Below are 23,292 nucleotides of genomic sequence, written 5' to 3'. Positions count from 1 at the left end.
AAACAAAAACAAACCAACCACGACATCATGTTTACACAGGTTTGACTTTATTAAGTGACTGATTGGCGATGTGGGACAGATACATCCTTTGTTAGCAGAATCACACAGATTCAAGCGTTTGTGTGCGACTGGACATTCTGGGGTCAATCTGAAGGCAGAGTAAAGGAGCTACCTGACTTCTTTAATCATACAATATGACTAAAAGGTAGGAAAGGACATTCTTTTAGCTCAGCTGGTATTCATTTGAATATTTAAAAAGGTGGCATCTCAACCATATCCCGTCCTCCACGGGCACCACTGATCTAACAATAGAATATTTTCTTCTTGTGCTCTTTAATTGCTTCATAATGAATCTAAGCCGTCGTAACTTTGAGACTTTTTTTTCCCTTTTGCTTTTAACACAATGAAAATAAATATCAATTTGCATAAGTTATGCTACATGAATGAGCCTGACAGTAGTTGCCTTAGACATCCTCCTGAGCTTTTAGGAGCACATGGTGATATTAAAGGGGCGAGTAGAATACGTGCTTTTATTATTGGCCAACATGTTAAAACTCTTTTAAAAGTTCTGTAATGTTCATGTGAGTTTATACACACTATGGCTGCTGTTGTTATTCCCCTGGCATCCGTGTTAGCACCACATTTCTGTTTCATAATTAAATAGCTGTTAAGGTATCATCATGGTGATGAGGTTAGCCAGGACTTCTTAAGAAATGAACACACTAACAGCAGCTGTGACCGGTACCAACAACAGGACACATAGTTTACACTACAGACAATAAAAAGATACTGCTCTCTGAGATAAGACCAGTGGTTCTCAAACCGTGGAGCAGGGAGCAACTGCAGGTGGGCCGGAGAGGACCAGAGGAGAAATGTTTTTAGGAAACATAAACAGAACAAAGAACAGGATGGAATGAACTTTAAATGCTAAAAGACGTGTGGGCGTTGACTTTGAGCACCACTTGGTTCTCTAAATCTGCCACTGCAGAAGTCCCTCTTCTGTCATGCTTGAGCACATAAATACAGGACAGGTACCATGTGAGGGAACTTCTTCGCTGGCTTCCTATGTGTGCATCATATTTTGCAACAGTAACATTTTTCTTCAACATCTCCCGATATATAAAAATACAATAAATAACAACAATGTATTTATAACATTGTTTTATATGTGGGTAAGATATCAAATACCAAAAAAAAGCAATAAAATAAAATAAAGAAAAGAAAAGAAGAAAAAAAAAGTTTCCCTTTCATCTCAGTACACATTTATATATCGCATCCCTTTCATGCTTTCCTGTACATACGCGCGTAATCTACAGCAGACACACAGACTTTGGTCTAAAAGAGCGTTTTTATGTTTTTGTTTCTACTGAACAAGTTAAAAGTCAATCTGCGATGTTTCTCTGCAACTGGTGTGCTGACCTGCAACTTATAACAGAATGCAGTTACCAGAGAATTCCTCCAGATGGAGACAAAGGGGGTTTACAGGCATGCGACTGTCCTGCATTAAAAAAAAAAGAAGACAAAGGGCTACTTGTGCGTGTTTTATCCACAGAAATTGCAAACTTGCAATATCCTTAAGAGACTGGGTGCTGTTAATAAATCTAACCACAACAGAGAGAAAACCTCTCCTTTTCTCTGCCTCACGTAGACGGACTAAAGCAGCTACCGGAGCGTGATATGTCGACTGGTCTTGTTTGATTTAGGAGGAAAGGAGACAATGGTTGAGAACTGGGGCAGGAGAGGGGATGAGATAACAGTGAGATGTAGAAAATGTTCTATTTGCTGTTCAGCTCCTGTCTTATCCGGCAGCCCACGGCTGTGATGAGTGCAGCTCCTTTTCCACTTCCATCCTCTGACAGCAAGAACTTGACATTACAGTTTGGAGCCAGTTCTTTAACCGTCTGGTGCATGATCAGGGAGAAGCTACACAGAGACAGAGGATGTACACGTTAGACAGAAAAGCAAAAAGAGCCAGTCTGATGATACGGTTAATGGGTGTGAAAGTGACACAAGAGGGAGCGAAGGTATGGTTTACCATCTCCTCGCCAAAATGAATCATGTTCAAAAACAAAACAAAGACAACCAGGCCACTACTATCTAACTGGGAAACAGGCTTTTCTGCATAGCTTAGCATAAAATAAAAGTTGTTTTCACACATCCAAAAAAGAAATCAGAGAATCAGATACGGACACTGCCTGCAGTTTTGCTTCCTCAGCTTTAGCACACAGCAGGAGCTCATTTCTATCAGCTGCAGTACCACAGTGGAGATGTTTCGGGGTGTGCAGGAGATAGCTACTTGCTAGCTTTGAATTCACAGGAGTATTATCTGGACTGGTTTCACAAAACAATGCAATCAGCCATCACACAGACTTTCCACACGGGATTTGGAGAGTTAATGACAGTTTAAAATCGGATCTGCACCACCATCTTATAAATAAAGGAAAGCTTACGTGTCAGCTCAAGGGTTAAGGCACAATAAATCAACTTGCCACTGATTCGTTCGTTCGAAAACATGTCCAAACCAATGACCTATTAATGACTATGTCTCCTAAGCAGTGCTCTTGTGGTGACACTGGACATAAGAACAAACGGGCAGAGAATATTTACTTAACCTGAGGTTTTTCTCTTGCATTGTGCAGTGAATCTCATATGCAGTTATAACAGGACTGAAGCAAGACTCAACTTGACACAAGACTCTCTGTGCTATGTGTACGCTTTAGTTAATATGCTACTTTGACACTTCGGGATCATCCATTTATCATAAAGGATTTTTGCATTGGCTATCTTGCGACTGCTATTTAATGTCAAATGCTTACTTTTAGCTCATTTAGCTTACTTCCAAATAAATTTATCACCATGACTAAGAAAAAAAATACTTTCACAAAACCTTTTAAAAAGTAGCAAAGAATGATCCTTTCTGTTAGCAGCCTGGTGCTCTTCTTAACTCGATGAGCCTACTATCATTTCTATTTGTCTGTCTGCTGCGTAATTATTGTAACTACAAAGATACTTTTTTGTGAAAATGGTGACATAACACAGCAGCTTATGAGGTCATCATATTCCTCTTCACTTCAGTTGCCAGTGAATTATTTTTAACATATGAAATAATAAATAAATTAATGGATTAAACTTACTGTGGATGTAATTTGTACAGGGTCCCGTCTACCCCTACGGTGATGTCCAAATGGTCCAGTCCACGGTTCTCTCTAATCTTATCGACCACTGCCGCCATTCCTGCGCCACATAGCTGAGCTGCACGACGTGACACTGTTCCACAAACCTAACAAAGAAGACATTTATCATTATTGCAACAGCTTTTTGAGCCACACAAGTACAGTACATATCAGTCAAACTGAGAACAAATACAGCCTAAGTTTCAGTTTCTCTCCTACTCCTGTGTCACATAGTCTTTCATAAAATAAGGCTAACAAGATAGTATTATGGTTCTCTCTCAGTGTCCAAATGCAAGTCTAAGACTTTGATTACTAACTAACTAACTCTTCTTTACCTCTTTGACTATGATACTGTCATCACAGGTGCTGTCCAGGCCCAAGTGTTGCAGGATTGATCGCACCTGCAGCAAAGCCAATCTGTCACTGTACAAAGACACATACAGAAAGTCATTAAAAGATGACAAATGAAACTTTAGTAAGGAGACAGGAGCAATATCTTATCATTAAATAGACAACACAATCAGTGGTACGATAGCAAGCGGTGCTAATGGAGTATAATCTCCTGTCCAGATGACTTCTTATCTCGTGGAAAGGGTGAACTGACACTCTTATTAGACGCAAACAAAGATAGCGTTCATTGTTTACCTTTCTATCTGTGACAGGAACTTTGTTTCAAAGATGCTTCTGGTCTTTAGTGTTTCAGAAATCTGTCCTCTGAACAGGAATCCTTTTTTGGTCATGTCGATGAGGATGTTCCGCACGATTTCACCGAGGTACATGCCGCTGATCATTTTCTCATATCTAAAATGCAGAATTCAAGCAAAGACAAAGGAAACATAAATATACGGTATTTACATGCACCTCAAAGATAGGAATGAATGCCCTGTATCTTTTCAAGCATGGGATGGTGTGTATGAGGCACCTTTGTTTCCCCGGGTTTAGGGAGAAGTCGTCCACAGAACGGTCGTACTCTGTCCTGATGTCGTCCAGGCATCCGTTGTCTCCAAAAGCTCCCCACTCCATGTTGACACACATCTGACCCTCATCGCCCTCAATCATCTCAACGTTCTTCATCTCTTCCATGTAACACGCATTACTGCCAGTACCTGTAATCAGAGAGACGCATTATATAGATATAGCACAAAAAAGCTGAATATTTTATAAAAACAAGTGTTACTTTAAGGTGAACTAACCGGCGATAAGACCAACTTCACAGGTGGGTTCTTCATAGGCACAGGTCATCATGGTTCCCACTGTATCATTCACTACAGCAACCACGTCCAGATCAAATTCCTGCAGACCAGACAAACAATATGACGTGCCACAAAAACACCATGATTCCATGTTGTACTGAGTGATGCTGCTCCTCATATCCTCATACCTCTCTCCTCCTAATGGCGTCCCTCAACAGTCCCACCACATCTTCCCCTTCGCAGTCTGTCGCCTTGAAGCCTTTGGTCCATGTCACCAAGATGCCCTGTACACAGACGCACACAAGTTTAGTTTATCATGTGACAACTTCATGGATGGCTCAGGCATCAGTTCATGAAATGTTATTTGGCTTTTTTTCCCCTCTTGATGTTGCTTAACGGTGGACAAGTTATGCATAAATCACAGCTTTAGTTTGCAATACAGCCAGTTTAAGACTCTCAGAGTATAGAAGAAAGTACAGGGCTGTACATAAAAGACGAAGAAGCAGGAGTATTACTCACAGCGTCCAGGCTGGTCTGTCGGCAGGGGAAGGAGAAGGTGAAGCCCAGAGGAAGACGGGCATTCTTCATCCCCATGTAGTCCAGGAAGTCACTGATACAGTGCACGATGTGATCGAACAACTGGAAAAATAAAAAAGTGACACATTAAAAATTGCATTTGTAAAGTACATCACTAGTCTTAATGATGACTCAAAGCACTTTACGCCATAAGACCGTATTTGCTCCTCATCACAGAAACCAGAGGAAAGTCTCTCTCTGCATGTACTGTGATACTTACTAGTGGCTTAACATCCAAAACGCTGCATAATTTCAATTAGAGGAATTCAAGAATGATGCAGTTTAGAGTGTTGTGGTTAAATGTATTATTTTTTTGCCCATGCACTAATCTGATGCATTGTGTGTGAAATGCATTGTTATATTAGGACACAGATGATTTCAAAGACATTTAAAATGATCTGCGTGGCAAATCTGATTCATTAATGGCCACTTGCTTTGAATAATGGGACCTCTGAGAATTACTGAGAAACATGTGATAATGCTAAAATACATAACACAGGCTGTAAAGGTGTTAAAATTATCCTATTGTAAAGAGCATCTGTTAAATATCACTCTCCTGTCCTGTTTCCAGAGGAGTGAGACTAAAGAAGTCAAAGGTGACTGGATAAGCTTAAGCTGGTGCTTAAGGGTTAAGTTTAAAGTTCTCTGTTTTAGAGATTGTCAACTCGATGCCAATCTAAGCCAGTCAACTTTTCTAATTGTCCCTCTCTAATTGTCTGTCCCTAAACTTTTGACCCTCCTCCCAGCTTCTATCCTATTTACTTATCTCTTAAACCAACAAGCCTCACATCCCCCATCTACCATCCTAATCTTTACCCTCTATTTAACGGGGAGATATTCACCAGTCCTCCTTTCGTCGCAGTTACCTGCCGGTATAATTTTACACCGTTAACTCTAGATTACAGGCTGTTTATCTCACCTCCTCCCCTGTGCCCTGCATCACTTCGAGAGGAATAGCGTAGATTTTGTTGTGCATCTCCACTGATCTCCTCTTCCCAGAGCGAATTTTAACCAACAGAACTCTGAAGTTGGTTCCTCCTAAATCTAAAGCCAGGAAATCACCATGTTCTGGACACACAGATAAACAAAACAAGAGAAAGATAAATGATCAGCGGTCAAAACATTCAAACATATTAGGAAAAGACTTAATAGGCAATGTAAGCTTGAAAAACAGAATAAACAGACTAATCTTTTATCTTATGGCCATAGGTTTTCCATAATATTCATACAGTTATGTGGGTACATGTGTGTTGCTGTGTATGTACAGAGCTGAAGCTGTTCTATTAAGAAAAACATCTTTTTTTTGTTAAAGCTGCAAGAGTTGCAGAAAGAAAAGGTGTGAAGTAGTGAAGCCAACGGTTCCTTCTTCCCGAACAGATCTGCGGTCAAACTATCTAGTTTGACCGTGAAGGTTCTCAGTCATCCAGGTCATCGTAGTCAAAGGAGCTTGCAAAGAAAAGCGTCTGGACTTCTTTAAGTTGCTTCTCATCCTAGAAGCTTCTTCAGTTCAAAGGTCAAATGGTGGAGAGTCCCAGATTTAAACCCTGTGGGAGTTTCCCCCCAAAGAGGGACAAAAGGACCCCCTGACGGTCCTCTAATCACATGAGCCAAGGTGTGAAAATGGGTGTGGGTCCCAATCAGCCAGGGTTTCGGGTGAGCTCATTGTGAAACCTGGCCCCACCTTATCATGCGATTTCCTGAGGTCAGATGGCCCAGGATGTGAGTGGGCGTTAAGGCGTCTGGGAAGGGATCTCAGAACTGGATTATAGATGGCAGACAGTTGGTGTCGTAAACCCCCGCCACTGTTCAAAGATGGTCGCTCACAGTGGACATCTATGTCCACTGTGAGCTATCTCTATGTCCATCTATGTCATACTGGTTGACATCTATGACATCTATGTCCACTATGTCCATCTATGTCTTCTAGCAACTTAAAGAAGTCCAGACGCTTTTCTTTGCAAGCTCCTTTGACTATCTAGTTGGATATTTTCATATGCTGAAGTGTGTGTGTGTGTGTGTGTGTGTGTGTGTGTGTGTGTGTGTGTGTGTGTGTGTGTGTGTGTGTGTCAGTTAGAAGTGTATTACCTGTGCCGTCAGGAGTGCTTTGCACAAAGGTTGGCAGCATTTTGACTGTGGCAATGTCCTGTGTGCTTTTAGAAAGGCCATTTTGGATCTCTATCTTCATTCTCTGCTTCACCTAAAATTAATATTTTATTGTCAGAGTCTAAATATTGTGAAACGCAAATTGGCAGAACAAACACTGCAGCATCTTTTCTCACCTCCAGCAGCTGTTCAGTCGTCAGGGAAAACTCGGACAGTATTTGGGCGATTTGTCGCGATTGTTCAGCGAGTCTGTAGGCCACAGCGGTCACCATGGCAGCACCCTTTCCACTGCCGCTCTCCGAGAGGAGGAATCGAACATCGCAGTCCGGGACCAAACGTCTGACTGTCTTGTGAAGACGACGGGCATATCTGAAATGCATATGAGATTCTGCTTAACTATGCACATTTTACTTAAGATCAAAGTAAGACGATAGGTACACATTTAACTCCCAAATGCCGGACGGCAATTCTAGTACAAAACTAAAGAGCGAGAGAGCATTTAAGTAAACACTAATCTAAACGGTTCGTCTTTAAACTTATCACTTACTGTGGGTGCATCTTGTAGAGAGACCCATCGATGCCTACAGTGGTTCGGAGACGTGACGCTCCTTTGTTCTCCTTCAGCCTCATCAGGATGCCGGCCAGAGTAGCAGCTACAAGGCTGGCGGAGCGGAAAGACACAATGGCACAAACCTGAGGGAAGACAAGCAAAAATGCATCAAGACCATCCAAATTATTAAGAAACGTCTTAAATATTTGATTTCATTTGTTCCATGGATCTTAATATTTTAAACAGACTAAAAGTTACAAATCAACTACTTAACTATACAATTTCATCTTATATGATTTTCCTGATTTAAGTTCCCTCTCTGAAACCAAAAAGAAATAAATAAATAACTGAAGTGTTTTCTCAGTAACAATACACACATGCTGCACAGCAATGCAGTCGTCCGCTGATGGCTCCAAACCCAGTTTGTTCAAAATCTCTCTCGCCTTGATCAACCCTTCCTTGCTCCTAAACAAAAGAGATAAATATAAAAAAAAAGTTTACAATTTCATTTAAAAATCATTCAATTTTTTTGTCTACTCGGTTTAAGACTGTGGTGTGACTCACTTCTCTATGGCTGAGACGTGCTTGGTCTCGATCTTTCCTTTAGTGAGCAGCTCGGGGGTGATCCTTCCCTCAAACAGCAAGCCTTCTCTGGCCATCTTCACCAGGATGAGGCGAACCAGCTCCCCCATGTACATCCCACTGACCATCTTCTCAAATCTAATGCACAGAAAAGACATTTCAGCTTGAGGTTCAGAAATGCATCACTACTCACTATAGCTGCTCTTTCACAGCTGCCGGTAGTTGTGTTTGTAGCAGCTGAAAGGATGTTTACAGGTTTCTCATGGTTTTCTGGTAAATTAACTGGGAGCAGTTTAAGTATTAATTTTATGATGTGAGGAAAGGTGTGATACTTTTGGTTTGACTTACAGCTGGCTGCCTGGGTTGAGAGAGCCTCTGTCTATCTCCCTGTCAAACTCAGTCCTGATGTCTTCCAGCCTGCCGTCGTCCCCGAAGGCTCCCCACTCAGTGTTCACGCACATCCTGCCCTCGTCTCCCTCCACCAGGTCAATGTGACGCAGCTCCTCCATGTAGCATGCATTAGTACCTGTACCTAAAGCACAAATACGCCTACAGTTACATCGATTTTACACAGACTGGCTACAATTATCCATTTGTCTTCAATTTTTCCCATATAAGCATCTAATTTTTATTTTGCTTCTTTATTTTTATGGACAGTAAATCTGCAATACCGATAATAATGCCGACTTCACAGCGCTGGTCATCAAAGCCGCAGGTCATCATTGTTCCCACAGTGTCATTTACGACTGCCATAATGTCAGCCTCATAGTCCTGAAATATTTAAAAGCCAAAATACATAAGAGAGCCTTTTAGCACCATTTTTGTTAAACTATATCCCAGTTTAATGACATTAACTAAAGTGTGGTACCAAGGGAGATGACAGCAGACACTCACCCCTCGTTTCTTGATGGCTTTGTTAAGCAGCTGGACAACATCCATCCCCTCCACTCCACTGGCCTTGAAACGCTTAGTCCATGTTATCAGAAAGCCCTGGAGACAACCAAAGAAAGCCAGAGGAAAAAGTAAGAGATTCAAGTCTCTGTTGAGTGTTTATTTTCTTGGCTGAGTCTGCAAACTGTGACGACTTGTTACGGGAAAAGGGTGGAGGGAAGTTTGTTGACTGCTTAGTTTACCTCATCCAGTTTGGTCTGCTGGCAGGGGAAGGAGAAGGTGAAACCAACTGGAAGTTTCTTGTCTTTGATGTTGTGTTTTTCCATGAAGTTACCAAGACACTCTGCCACATGGTCAAACAGCTGGAATGGAGGTGGAAAGAGAGGGAAGTTATCTCATGTGGAGCTCAGAATAAGCTGTTTACATGTGTATATTTCTCTGTAAACCTACTCTCGCTCCAGTGCCGTGAATAATATCCTCGGGCGTGTCGTAGATTTCACTCTCCATCTGCACAGTCTGTTTCTTCTCATGGCTCACTTTGACGCGGAGGATTCTGAAGTTGCTGCCTCCCAAATCGAGTGCAATGAAGTCTCCTTTCTCTGTTGCGATGGAAAGAGTTGGAATACAGGGAGAGACCAAAAGTGGGAGAGGGGAAGAGCGAAAAAAACATCAGTACAGTTCAGGTTCATTTACAGAACATCAATTCACAACAACAGTCTGTGAGGTAAAGATCCAGCAGTACTGTAGAAAACAACAATCGAGTGACCTCCTAGAGCGAACACTTTGCCATGTGGGAAAGGAAAAACTCACTTGTAACACTAAAAAGCGAGTCAGAGCATTTCAGGAATATTTTATTCACTGAAAGGGGCAACACATGAGCATTAGTGTTTGAGACTTCTACCTACAGAAAGCATTGAATGTGTCCAATGTCACTGCCTCATCTGCATGTCTAATATCTGTAAGCTTAAACAAATACAGTGAGAGTGGCCTATAAGGAAGATGAGGTAAAGAATCAGATTATAAGATTAATGTTTGCTTAAAAGCTCCCATCTATAAACTCCTACTGTTTCTTGTGAGCCTATGTTTGTTCATGTGTATGAATAGCTCAGGTTTACTTTGCTCTGTCTGTCCTGCTGTGGCTTCCTGTATATTCATTGGTTAATGATTACCACCACCAGGGGCATTATGATCAAGGACATATATTCACAAGGTCAACAGCTTATCAGAAATGGTGCTTCATAGGTAAATGAAACAATTATACGGCTGGTGAAATCCTAACTCCTGACAATACCCTGCATAATAAAAGCTTGTGAGAGGTCAATAGGCTGTTGATGGGCTGTGAAAAAGTACTACTTAATCTCACCACCGATATCCCTTTAAGTCCTATGTGTATATTTAGCTGAATAATGGTACAGTAGTTTATTTAGTGTATCTCAACGAGGAACTTAATTTCTTTATAGCTTTCTGACTAGATAAACAGTAGAGTTAGATAAACCGGGCTGCGTCATCATGGCTCATTTGAATTTAAAGCATACTGACCTTTGATAAAACTGGCAGTAATCTCAGATTCATCACATAAGGTCTGTTCACTTCCTAACGCTTACTGAGCAGCAAGTCAGTCCAAACAAATCAAGCTGTAACTCTAGAAAGTACAAACCAGGGACAATTTTGCGATGGGGTCACTCCTGCAGTGAAGCCATTGAGTTCTCGGCCGACATCCTTCTTGGAAAATAATTTTTTGTTTTTACAGTACATATAGAGAGATCATGTGGAGCGTTAAAAGTACACGAAGCTTGCAAAAACTGGCTGCATTTTTTAACTTGGCTTTTATTTTGAGCTCAACTACACAGCTACAATTTTTTTTATTCTTTATCTTACATGACTGAGACACTGTTGATAATAACAGACCCATTTGGCGTACCCTTTAATTAACACAACTGGGGCAATCTGATTTTGTTGGACCTGATTTAAAAAAAACAACAACAAAAACAACAAACATCGAATATCTTCCACTACATGTACCCATTTTCCCCCACAGCTGTTCAGTGATATCTGCGCATATTTTTAAAAAAAGCAGGTGATGAAACAGCCCCCAAACAGACTGGTGACCTAGGGAGTACCTGCACTTTCACCCTGTGACACCTGGGATAGGCTTCAAACCCCCCACAACCCTGAATAGACAAGTGCTGTAAAAATCTGTTCACTTTAAATCACCACACATCAAGCTGTCTCTCTTTAAAAATCAGGGAGTAAAATTCCTGTTCACAAATTATTTATTTGTGAATTAAAATAAGTAAAAAACTGTGCTACAAAGCAACACTGGCTGAGCTATTACACCTCGTCTGCAACTGCAACAGTAACTAATTTCCTTGAATTTGTTATATAACTCTAATTGACTCCATGTGCATTTCTGTAAGTTTAGGACCAGCTTTCACAGTGATGTCTTCTCCAACAATGGCAGCAGGATTAGTGCTAATCTCTGATTTGTGTGTGTAATGTGTGTCAGGGCTCACAGCTCTTACACTGTAAACTAAAGTAGACTTGTTGCAAGGCAGAAATGTTGTGTTCATTCAAAGAGCTTTGCTGTTAATGATGATGACTGTGCATAAGTAACAAAAGTCAGTCTTCGTTGGACCGATGCTCCCAGAAGTACAGCAAGTAAAAGATAAGGGACCGTCTGTCACCTTGCTCCTGCATAACACACTCTCTACAAAACACTGTCCCATTAAGGTTTTCTCTGAATTTTACTGACCTGCATAATAAAAGGATATTCCTGGATCTGCAACTCTAAGGTCAGTGTTCCTGTTTCTGAGCTGTAAAGCTTTTCTACACTTTCACACACCAAACATGAAGAAATATGATCTAAATATAAATGACCTCATGGACTTTACCAAGCCTTTACTGCCTGTGGAGACTGGCTTCTGTTCCCTGATACAGTGATATAAAAGCAGGTTTAGATGGACTAACCTGATCCATCGGGGATTGAGCGTACAAATGTTGGCAGCATCTTCAGTGTAGCAGTGGTGTTAGTATCCCGACCCAGTCCTGTGACCAGCTCCTTGCGAAATCGCTGCGTGATGTCCAGTAACGTCTCATCAGAAAAACGCATGGAGTACAGGTACTTATCGATCTAAGAGTAAAAATAACGACAAACAAAAAATAGAAATTATTTCCATCTAAACTATTAAGCATCTGTCTGCAATAAATACACTTCTAACTGACACACACACACACACACACACACACACACACACACACACACACACACACACACACACACACACACACACACACACACACACACACACACACACACACACACACACACACACACACACAGTGACAATGACCAAGCATGAGGATATCGTAAATATGACTCCCTATCTCATAATGATTGGACTCATGCATAAAGATAACCTGCTTCGATATCATAAAATGTTAGATAACCTGTAGCTGGATAATATACCAGTAATGAAGATTTCTTATATAGCTTTATTCCAAAATAATCAGATCAATTTCTCAGATCGGAGTCATCGCAATGTGTGCACAGGGTCACCTTGGTGACACAGTGAAACAAGGAAGTCCACTGTGTGTCACTCAGTCCTAGCAAAAGGCAACACTGCACAGCAGGGTAGGGTTGTGGTTTTATTGCTCGAATGACAGTGATAAGGCAAAGTAGGAGGTATGCCGAGAATTCAGTCAGACATTATTCTTACCAGGAAAAAGAGCCAGTTGTCTTAAATTGCCTTAAACCATCAAGTCTTGAAATTCTAAAGTCTCCCTATTGAAACTTCCCACTTTAGCAACTGTGCAAAGGCTGAACTGTCTGACCCTTCAGGAACAGCACGTTAAACAATCTGCTGAAATCCAGTGTTACATCACACACTGTGATGAAGCAAAGAGATGCTTTTGTGGTTTCAGAAACCAAAAACAGAATATATTCTCAATTGTGGGTAAAAGTCCCAATCATTTGACCTCAGTCGACAGTAGGCTGGATGTTATGCCTAATGGTCACACAGACATGGCACATAATGAACAACATGTTGCCCCATGGGTATTATATAAAGATGTGGTTAAAGACTTGGTTTGACGACCATCAGAATAGGTTCTTCTCGGTTTTTCCTAATAAGCTGCATAGGCAGAGATCATCCTCACTAATTTCTGATACACACTCAGTCATTTTGTTGTGGAAGCAGGACTAAAATATGGCAAAACCACTCAGTCCAGAAAAAAAGGAAAAGGGTTAATTAACGCTAGTAGGCTTCAAAGGAGGAAAAACTAATTAAAGAATTGTAGATGGGGTCATAAAAGTTGGGGCCACGGCTGCTTTGACTGAGAGGTGTGCTGACAAAGGGAGCTAGTCAGTCTGCTTGCCTGGTCTCATTGATCTGGACCTCTATTTGTGGTGTTGAAGGAATCCAGAGCATTTTAATTTGTTTTAATTGAGTTAATTACCTGCCAGAGAAGAGACATGGACATATGGAGACCACCCAAGAAGTAAAATTTTATTCATCTGTTACTTACCCCTAAATAGCAGGTATCTATGGTATGAATGTGCATTACTTCAATTGTGATTATAGATTATACAGCCTGCTGTCCAAGCTTTCCAATGTTAACTTAATCACGGCAGCCGATAAAGTGTGGAGTTCGGGAACCAATGGGTGGCTTTTATACAGTCTGTGATTACTACTCAAAAATACTGCAGGCATGGACAAAACTCGCATCTTTCAGTTTGTTCTTGTATCGTCACTAGTGTCACATCTTGCAATGATCTCTCTCAACAATGTTAGCTAAGCTTCTGTAGCTGGTAAGTATTAAAAGTCACAGTGTAATGTGAAGCCAGGGAAATGTGACAGCTTACAGGCATCAGAAATTGTCAAATCTGTCACATAGGAATGTCGCAACATCCTCTTTTAGGGGTGTTAACTGTACTTCCTTTATAAATCTGGCCCTTGTGACATGACAATGGCAGTCTGCTGTGAAACAGGAAAAACTGTTGGCCACTGACATGGATTTTATATCACAGAAAACATGTGTGGTGAAACTAAGGCACAAATCCAGTGCAACCAGCAGAGACTTGTCTTTCTCACCTGCTTAAATGGTCAGTCAACTGTTATGTAGATGCGACCAACAGCTAGTTTCACCTTGCAGCCATTCATGAATAATATATAAAAGCTTATCTCCAACCCATAGTACTATTCTCATGTATGTGACCATCCTATCTGCAGTAACTGTTAAGTAGTCTAACGGATTCATTGTATGGGGCCTAATGTGGAGTGTGTGGAATAAAGGCTCATTATGTGCACAAGCTCTTGTCAGACAGGAGGGCACAGCTGAGTAAATGTAACCTCTAACCCGAATATACTGCATACTCGGGTTAGAGTATGCAGGCACAGGAAACTTTTTGGATACAGCCAAAAACAAGTCCACACCTGTGCTGGGTTGTATTTTACACCCAAATGTAGTCCTTAGTTAGAGGGGATGGTTTAACAGCAGTGACATGTTGTTGCTTGCAAACGTCCTCCCTTTGTTACTCTACATCTGTTATTTCATTTACAGTGTGCACATACACACATTTACACGTGCATGCAAACATGTCTTCCATTCTGCTTTTCATACTCATAAGACAGTGATTAGAGATTTTAAATTAAACTAAATGGAACTGATACAGTTTACATGCATTACACAAATATTGATATTATTTAAACGTCTTTGTTCTTCATGGCTGATCTCCATAACGCTTGAAGTTAAATATCTTGAATTCTTTTCGACCTCTTTTCAGCTTCACGCTTGTCATCTAGCTTGTTGGGGTTATGTCTTGTTTACAGTCATCTTTAGGAAAGGACAGGAGGATCATATTTCAGAGCCTTGTAAATAGTCTGACTCTGCAGCCCTGGCCTCCCCTGAGCCAGCAAAATTTAAATAATTGCAGGTTACAAACGAAACGCAATTCTTTGTTAAGCAAGGAGTAGAGGAGTAACAAAAAATGTTATTCCAACAAATGGAATAATGAATTTTATTACAGTTTTCTGGAGTTACATATTACAGATCGATTAAAAAGACAAATATAAGCTAAAGTTAAAAAGCTTATGGCTTCTGTACCTCAAATTTCACAACAGGCTCACTCTAAAGGAACAACCTAAAGGTTTGTGGGGCTCGAACAGTCCTCCAAGCTATAACAAGACAGGCCCAAAATCTTACAGAACGAGAAGCCTTTATCAGGAAGCACGGGAAAATCTCCCAAACAAGAGATGAAAGACTTTAGCTGCAACAAAAGGCCATAAGAAAGTCCATGCAGTGGGGGTCAAACGTTTGGTTAAGGACATTTTTGTTATTGTGATGGAAATCGGTTCCTAATTTCGCCAACAGTGTTTTGAAAAAGTGTAATCTTTAACTTTTCACCCAATTTTGGAAGTCAGCTCATCTTTTATCCATTTCGCTATGCATGTGTGTATACTGCACATGTCCTAGACTCTACTGATCAGTACTGATTCAGGTGGTCTGCGCAGTCTGTTTCAGTTTATTTAGTATCTAACCCAATATTTTCGCTTGAGTATCATATTCAGAACGTGAATAACTGCTGAAAGGCTAAGTGGCACTTTTTAATAATGAAAACTGCACAGGCCAAAAGAGTGCAGGCTCGCCAATAGAGGGAGTCTTCTTAAAGTTATCTTTCACCCATTAGAAAGCTTGCAGTAAGCTGATATTTAGAGTCTACTTTTTGTGAATGGAGAAATGAAAGCATTTCTTTATTTAGTGCAGCTCTTGTGCACTGCACTGACTGTCAGCTGATGTAAATAGATCCATTCAGGTTTGCAGCTCTGAGCTATTTAATCTTCCAACTGCTGGCAGCCCAGCCAGTTAGCCCGCAGTGCTGCTTCAACATCTCCTATCATCAGAGGATCTCCTCATGTTCTGATTTCTAGATTTCGTTTTTAACTGCTGCTGGCAGGAACTTTGTAACGGTAAAAGCAACAATTGCATAAGCATTCATTCAACATATGAATGCTTATAGGTGGCAGAGGTTTCAAACTCTCTGCCACCTACCCTTGGTGTATGTTTGCTGTTGGCTAACATACTTGCATGAGACTGTTTTTATTCTGTTGCCTTGTTTAAAACAATGTGCCCAATTAGCTAAGTGAATAGGGGGGCATTCTCTCCTCTACTTAAATAACAATGTGTTCTCAGCTGTCCTGCCTGATGCTCAGCTACAAAGGAGGAGGATTAAAAAGTTGCTTCACACTAACCTAAATGAAATCCCCTCCAAAATCTGACTAAATATTACTTGTACAGTTCCTTTCAAAGAAAAGAAAAAACATCTCTGACTCAGCAAAAATTCATGTCTAAGCATTTCATCGTATCAGGACACTATCTGATACGATATTGCTCATAAATAAAAAATATCTCCGCTGCCGTTTGTAGAGAAAATAGGTGTGTGTGATGACTAAGACTGTTTAGATTTCACGACCAACTTCATTTTCTTATTTGTACAGTTTCCCTTTTTGAGGAGACAGGAGGCAAGAGTTTGTAAAGGCCCTTCAACACACCTCTAAAACAGCTTTCTGTGCCTCCGCCCAGAGCTCGGTGCAAGTTTCAGGAAGAGGTCACACTCTCTGCCGCTGTTTCCCTCCCTCCCTCCTTCTCATTCTCCCTTTTGTTTGCATTCCTTCTCTCAACAATGCCTTGCTCTCCTCCTCACCACAAGGTGGCTCAGGGAAGCATTAAAACATGACTCCACTGTGTGTACGTGTGCGCACACAAGAAATTGTGCACACGCATCCTCACCATGTGGAAAAATACCATCCTCTACAATGCCCCCTGCTGCAGCTTCCCTTTTTCAACTCCGTGTACACAGACGTACTCGCACGATGTACTCTGGATGACCTACCAGCTGCAGCGGGAACGTACGGTCAAGGACACGGCGGTGAATTGGGTTGACCGGAGAGACAATCAGCTGATCGAGTCTCTTTGGCAACCACAGGTCATCTAGAAACTCATTATTGATCAGATTGTGTGTACACGTTTAATTATAGCTGCTCAAATATTGAACTGCATGTTTGACAATTTCACAACTAGAGAAAGTGCTACACAAACCCTGCTCTTATAAAAGCTCCAAAATAGCTGGCGTTGTGTGCCTGTCTGTGTATGCGTGTGTGGGTGTAAGCCTCCTCCTGCTGTCCACCTGTGGTCACATGGTTCAAAGCTGGCCTATTTTAGGGAAGCAGGGAGAGGAAGAGAGCAGGAGTAAAAAGGGAGGGAGATGTGTTGTATTACATCAGATCCTGGCTGCTGATTCATGTCTTTTACCTTTACAGACTGCGCTCTGACTTTAGTGCAGCACAGCAGGCACAGCTGGAGACGACAGGGCCCCGTGTGAACAGACCACAAAGATTAGCTCGAATAAGAATGGGAAAGTGAGAATGGAAGAAGGAAGTGTGATAACAGACTTGTTGCTGAATCTGCAGCTTGTGTGTGACACGACAAGCGACCTTAAATGGACACCGTGCCGTGTGAAATTTAAGCACACGATGAGAAACGGCAATTTTAAATTTAGACACAAAGACTAAAAACTGTGACACCAGTGGGCCTGGTAGTAATTTAACCTCCTCTGACTAAGTTTTACTGTTTCGTAACTATGGCGACCAGATTTTATGGTGCATTCAATGAAGAGGTGCTGGAAACTGATTGGAAAAGATCAACTTTTTGATCTCACTCTCTCACACACACCTCTCTGAGGACAACTAAATCTGGTCCTAATGATCAGACAGACTTCTTTAAGTTTCCTGAAGTGTACATCACATCACTCATCACTTTTAAATAGGGACACATGAACACACCATGAATAATTCAACCTATTCAAGGCCTCCGCCTCCTCGGCCGGGCCGTACCGAACCCCTTCGGGCTCCACTGAAGGTAAATTAAAGTGTGGGCATTTTTTAAACAAGAATATAATAGAAACTCTGTGACCCCTGAAGTAACTTCTACCCATTCATCCTGTGCTCATGCGTCCTTTCATCCTTGCAGCTCACTTCCTCTCTTGCTCTTTGCCACGCCCCCTCACATCTTCTATCACGACAAAAACCTTACTCATGTTGTGACTACATTTTACTACGCACACACACCTCCCTGTGCAGTTTGTCACGTCTCACTAGGCCGGGGTCATTCCCTTTAAAACGCGTGTCTGTGAAAATGACACGGGTCCGAGAAATCGGTCTGTTCTCGCGACAGGATGAAGCTTTCTTTCACTTCCTCGAAGAAATGTACCCGTGTGGTGGAAAAACTTATGATGGAGATACCTAGTAAACCCGGTGACCTCTACAACACATGTGCTTCTCTCATCTTTTATAAGCTCGTCTTCTTCGTGTATCTAAGACAAACAAACAGAATCAAAAAGGGAGGAAAGAGGTAAACACTCACCTTTTTAACCTGGTCATCCTTGAGCTCAGTGAAGTAATAGGCTAGTAGCTGAGCCGCAATCATTCTGCTGCTTGTTCTCGCTCTGTCTCTCTCACACACTCATACAGACTCACTCAAACGCTTCCTCAGTCTCTCACACGCCTTAACCTGCAGATGGATTTAAAAAACTCCAAAGATAAGAAAGTTAACTCAGACTTTTCTCTGCCCCTGTTTCGTAAATATAATCTGCAAGAGGTATAAAGATATCCCGAGTCTAGTCCAGTGTGGTTTAAAATAGCCGGAGCTCCTTCATGTGTGGCTAAGACTCTAACTCTTCCTTCTCTGTGCATGTGAGTGAAGCCAGGAAGCATGAATGATACAGCAAGTTTGGCTGTGGGAGGCAGAGAGAGAGAGACACTCAGGGGGGGAGAGGGAAGCAGGAGTGCCGCAGAAAAGGACACGCCCACTGCCTGCAAGCTCATTGGCTAGACAGAACTATTGCTACATCCTCTGGCCTGCTATTGGTCGGGCCTGCTGATGCCTTGGAGGCAAACCCAGTGATGGAGGAAGAAGAGGGAGGGGGTAATTAAGAGGAGAGACGTGAGGATTTGAGCTTTACTGTCAAAAGGAAGTTGTAAAGTTTCATTCTGTTTAGTCTGTGCCAGGAAGACAATGAGCCACACAGTTATGGTATTACTCAGACTGCTGTAAAGTGCCACTTTAGTTACTGCTGCCGGCTAGCTGTGAGGAAATTCAAGGGAAACTTATTGCTCTTTGGTTCTCTAAACTCAGGGACATACCAGGAAGTTAAGGACATTACGAAGTGTTTCCTGTGGGCACGGGATACTGCTCAGCAGGAATGGGTAATATTTTTTCCCCTCAGGGTCATACTGACTAAGTTAAGGGACACACATTAGATAACTGAATCAAAAATGGCTAAAGGCTGAAATTATTAACAACAAAAAAAACAAAAACAAAAACAAACAAAAAAACAAACCCCAACCTGAAATCTACATCAACTTGAAATATAGTGAAGTATAGCAGCACAGGCTCATCATCTGAATGAGATTTTGAGGAGTGGGGGTTATTACACTGCTACCCCTCGGGCCATATTTCACACATTTACTGCAATGTGAGTGCACTTTCCCCACATTAATCTTTGGGATAGACATTTATTTATTATTCGTACCATTTCATCTTAAGTTACATGGTCTTTTTGCCTTTTCCACGCTATCTTCCTTCCAGTTAAGACATGTCTACTGTCCCACAGTGTCTTTGTCTTACTGACAATGGAGGTTTCTGGTTTCTGACCCACCTCCCCCACGGGTGAAGGTATTTGTTCTGCGTGACCGAGCATTTAGACAATAAACTGAATGTTTGTGATGCAGATAAGTGTGATGTACTGCTTCAGCTTGTTTTTGTTTAACAGAAGGACACACACCTGCCGCTCCTTTTGTGCACTACACCTGCTTGACCATAATTTAAGTAGAATGAAGGCCATTCATTCACTCGGCCTTCTTTCTCAAGATTCAGTCCATCAGCCTGCTACTTTCATAAACTGTCTTTTCAAACAGATGTGACATTGTCACTGCAGCAACAACAGCTGCCTCTAGACACTTTTTAGGACATTGATAGACTAGGGTCAGAACTATTATATTTTGTATATCTAATAAGTTGGCTCTAAATTCATTCTACCTTCTTTTAATTATTTTTCATGCGTTCAACTTCATGAAAAATAAAATAAAAATCTTTTTTTGTATTTTTACTTTTTAAAGGCTGAAGACAACAGAGATATGTATCAGTACTGTTAATGGAAAACTTTTCTGAGCCTTTTACAGCACATGACACCTGTAAAAGTTTATTAATTCATTCCAGAGTCCAGTTGTGGTCTTTTTTTTAATTGTTGCATCAATCTGTCTCTATTGCTTTTGAATTCCTCATTCTCTGGGGTACTATATATTTGACACACTGCCTGCAAGCCTGCCTTTACTTGTTATGCTCATGAGAGGCACGCTGCTTAAACAAAAAATAAACCGCTTTATGTGCATTGGATGCATGACTCACGAATACAATGGATTTTTCTGTGTGAGACTGACGAACACTGGAGCACGATAGTGTCTGGTTAACTTTACTGTTGATATTTTAGACAATGATATGGTTTCCTTGAAGAAACCTGAGCTGGAGATCATTTCTCCAACTATATGAAACCTAAAATATAGGTTTCATAAAGCACTTCACTCAAATATGAAATATAGTAAAATACCACCAAGGTCAGTGCGTTATCCAGTAACTTGCCACGTCAAACATCAAATTTTCCTCTGACTAACACAAAGAACAAAAAGTTTAACTGCAGTTATTTAAGTCTTTAGACTGTAAATCACAACACTGTAACAATCCGCCTGTTATAAGGTCTGGCATTGTAAACATTATAGAAAATGGTCACATCAAGGCACCACAAATTATACCAGATAATGAATGCATACCAAACAAGGAAGGTTTAGAGAAACCAGTGTGCAATTATGAAACTGTGATTTGTGATTTGTAAATATAAATGTACTTCTAATGATCAGTGTACAGTATTATAACATTTTTATGCACTAAAATAAAGGAGTCCTTTCAGATACAGTCATAATACAGATAATTATAAGTTAAAGTTATATACAGAAAATTTTCATTCCAACGTACTTCACATGGAAAAAATGGATACAGATTTTCAGAAGCTTAATAACAAATTCTTCTTCTTCTTCTTCTTAATAATATTATTGATTGATCGCCTTGAGGCGACTGTTGTTGTGATTTGGCGCTATATAAATAAAATTGAATTGAATTGAATAATAATAATAATATTCATTGTCACCTCTTTATTCAGTCTCAGAGGTCTTTCAGTTTACCATAAATAAGTTAGTTACCTTAATCAACAAAGGCTCCCCATGATGCAGCAGAGCTGGTGTCCAGCAGCTCTCATCACACTGATGTTTTGATGCATTGTGGCGTCTAATTCTTCCACTGTCCACTCCACTCAGAGGTTTAAGCCTGGGATTCAAACGTTGATTCATTGTATCTTTGAAGAGAATTAGTCGGGCTGTGAAACTAAACTGAAGGTCTATTTTCTCACAAAACTAATGACTGCAACACAATATCCAGAATAAGACCAGTGCTCTCTCCACTGTAGGCTGCAATAGCTCAGTTCTGCCCATCTACTGGAGAAAATTTCTGAGTGTGTGTGAAAGCTTGTATTGTTTGTTTGTAGGGCAGACAAAGACACACACATTCACAGAGCCATCAATCAAAAGATAAAATAAAAAATACACAGCAAAGACGCCTTGCTCCCTAAGACAGGCCCCTTTAGGAAAAACATCAGAGAAATGATGGATGGAGTGTTTTTAAATGAAAGATAGAGACAGAACGAGCCAAACAATGAAGGAAGGTAGAAAGGACAAGAATGTTAGTAGGCCTAATGTTAGAGGAAAAGAAAGGATGCAGTCTTTTTTATCAGTCTCTGCTCTGTTGTAGGATGCAGGAGCTATATTTTGAGGAGCCTATCTGCGCTTGCATTCAGTGCCACATAAAGCTGCCGTGTCGCAGCCTGTGAAATTGTACTGTGAAGACAGTAGCTTGATACAAGGACAGCGTGGGATTATTGTGTGTATGTGTGAGGATGACGTAGCCCTCAGCTGGTAGCATTCTCACATGTTAATCCCTGAGAGATTAGCTAGTATTTCACTCCCGTTAGCACACTATTTTTCCTCCCTTACTTTAATCCCTCATCATTCATCAGTCATGCAGTGGTTATCGCACTCTGTCTTTATTTACTGTTCCTGTGCATTATTCTCTTCACTTATTACACTCCGCTACTGTCTTCCTGCCTGTCTTCATCTTCAACGCATCATCTAATCTGTCATGAATGGATTAGCCTCACACTGATCACCGCACCTCTCATTAACCCAGTGCAGTATCATCAGATCAATAGCTTCAGATTAAATGTGTAAACAAACAACAACGCAAATTGTAAGTTTTGCCTAATGAAACTAATTTTAAAGTTGACCATAGACTGAAATTTCATCTTTACTTCTTTTTTCTTTTAAATTAATTAATTAATTAACTTTCAACAGCGGTCTATCACTGGAGTTCTTCAGGTTACTGCTTGGACTGCTAATGCACCGAGCAGACATACAGATAAAGACACAGAAAGACTGGGCAAAGCTCCAGCCAGACAGATAAAAGGGACAAGGAGAATGACTAAAATGGCACAGATGGCCAGAGACAGTTAGAGAGAGAGAGAGAGAGAGAGCCGGGTGACCACAAGGACAGAGAATCAGTGTACAGTGACTGAACAGAGGATTGGTTGTTTTTATTGTCAGGAAATGTGGTCAGCAGCATTCCAGTCCTCCTCCTGCTCCCCATCAATAAACTAAGAAACTGCTGACTAACCCCCACAAGCAAGCAAACACACACACACACACACACACACACACACACACACACACACACACACACACACACACACACACACACACACAATTTTGTAACAGTTGGCTGCACAGGTAATTGCTTTTAGTTAGAATAAGACTGATGCCCATGATATCAGTGTGTAATGAGATTTGTGTCTACACGATATGACCGTGTATACTTTTTCTTTTGCGGAATATTACATATTTTCTACACACACTTACATATAAATCATCAGGTTCACAACTGTTACACAATATAAAGTCATTCTAAGGAGTGTCTATAAATCTTTAAGTAAAAGAGAGGAACAAAATGTATTTAACTACAACTTCTTATCAGTCATACACATGTTTATCTATGAAATCAGTTATTTAAATCC

General features: G+C 40.9%; 1 protein-coding gene across 1 annotated transcript; it reads right to left on the bottom strand.

Moving 5' to 3' along the window:
- Positions 1-25: 25 nt before the first annotated feature.
- On the bottom strand, positions 26-18,876 carry LOC113023978 (hexokinase-1). The gene is made up of 21 exons (XM_026170502.1): positions 18,486-18,876; positions 12,036-12,198; positions 9,519-9,667; positions 9,311-9,430; positions 9,072-9,167; positions 8,849-8,948; positions 8,526-8,709; positions 8,160-8,315; positions 7,973-8,060; positions 7,593-7,738; positions 7,222-7,414; positions 7,028-7,139; positions 5,862-6,010; positions 4,886-5,005; positions 4,555-4,650; positions 4,367-4,466; positions 4,096-4,279; positions 3,819-3,974; positions 3,509-3,596; positions 3,135-3,280; positions 26-1,923 (listed from the first exon to the last, which is right to left on the bottom strand). Exons 1-21 carry the CDS (start codon positions 18,546-18,548, stop codon positions 1,776-1,778), a joined length of 2,757 nt encoding a protein of 918 aa, XP_026026287.1. The 5' UTR covers positions 18,549-18,876; the 3' UTR covers positions 26-1,775.
- Between the last annotated feature and the right edge of the window lie 4,416 nt (positions 18,877-23,292).

This window comes from Astatotilapia calliptera, chromosome 1 (genome assembly GCF_900246225.1).
Source record: "Astatotilapia calliptera chromosome 1, fAstCal1.2, whole genome shotgun sequence".
In the NCBI taxonomy this organism is placed as follows: Eukaryota; Metazoa; Chordata; class Actinopteri; order Cichliformes; family Cichlidae; genus Astatotilapia; species Astatotilapia calliptera.
The sequence above is the reverse complement of the archived record's forward strand: the minus strand, read 5'-3'. Positions and strand labels throughout refer to the sequence as shown.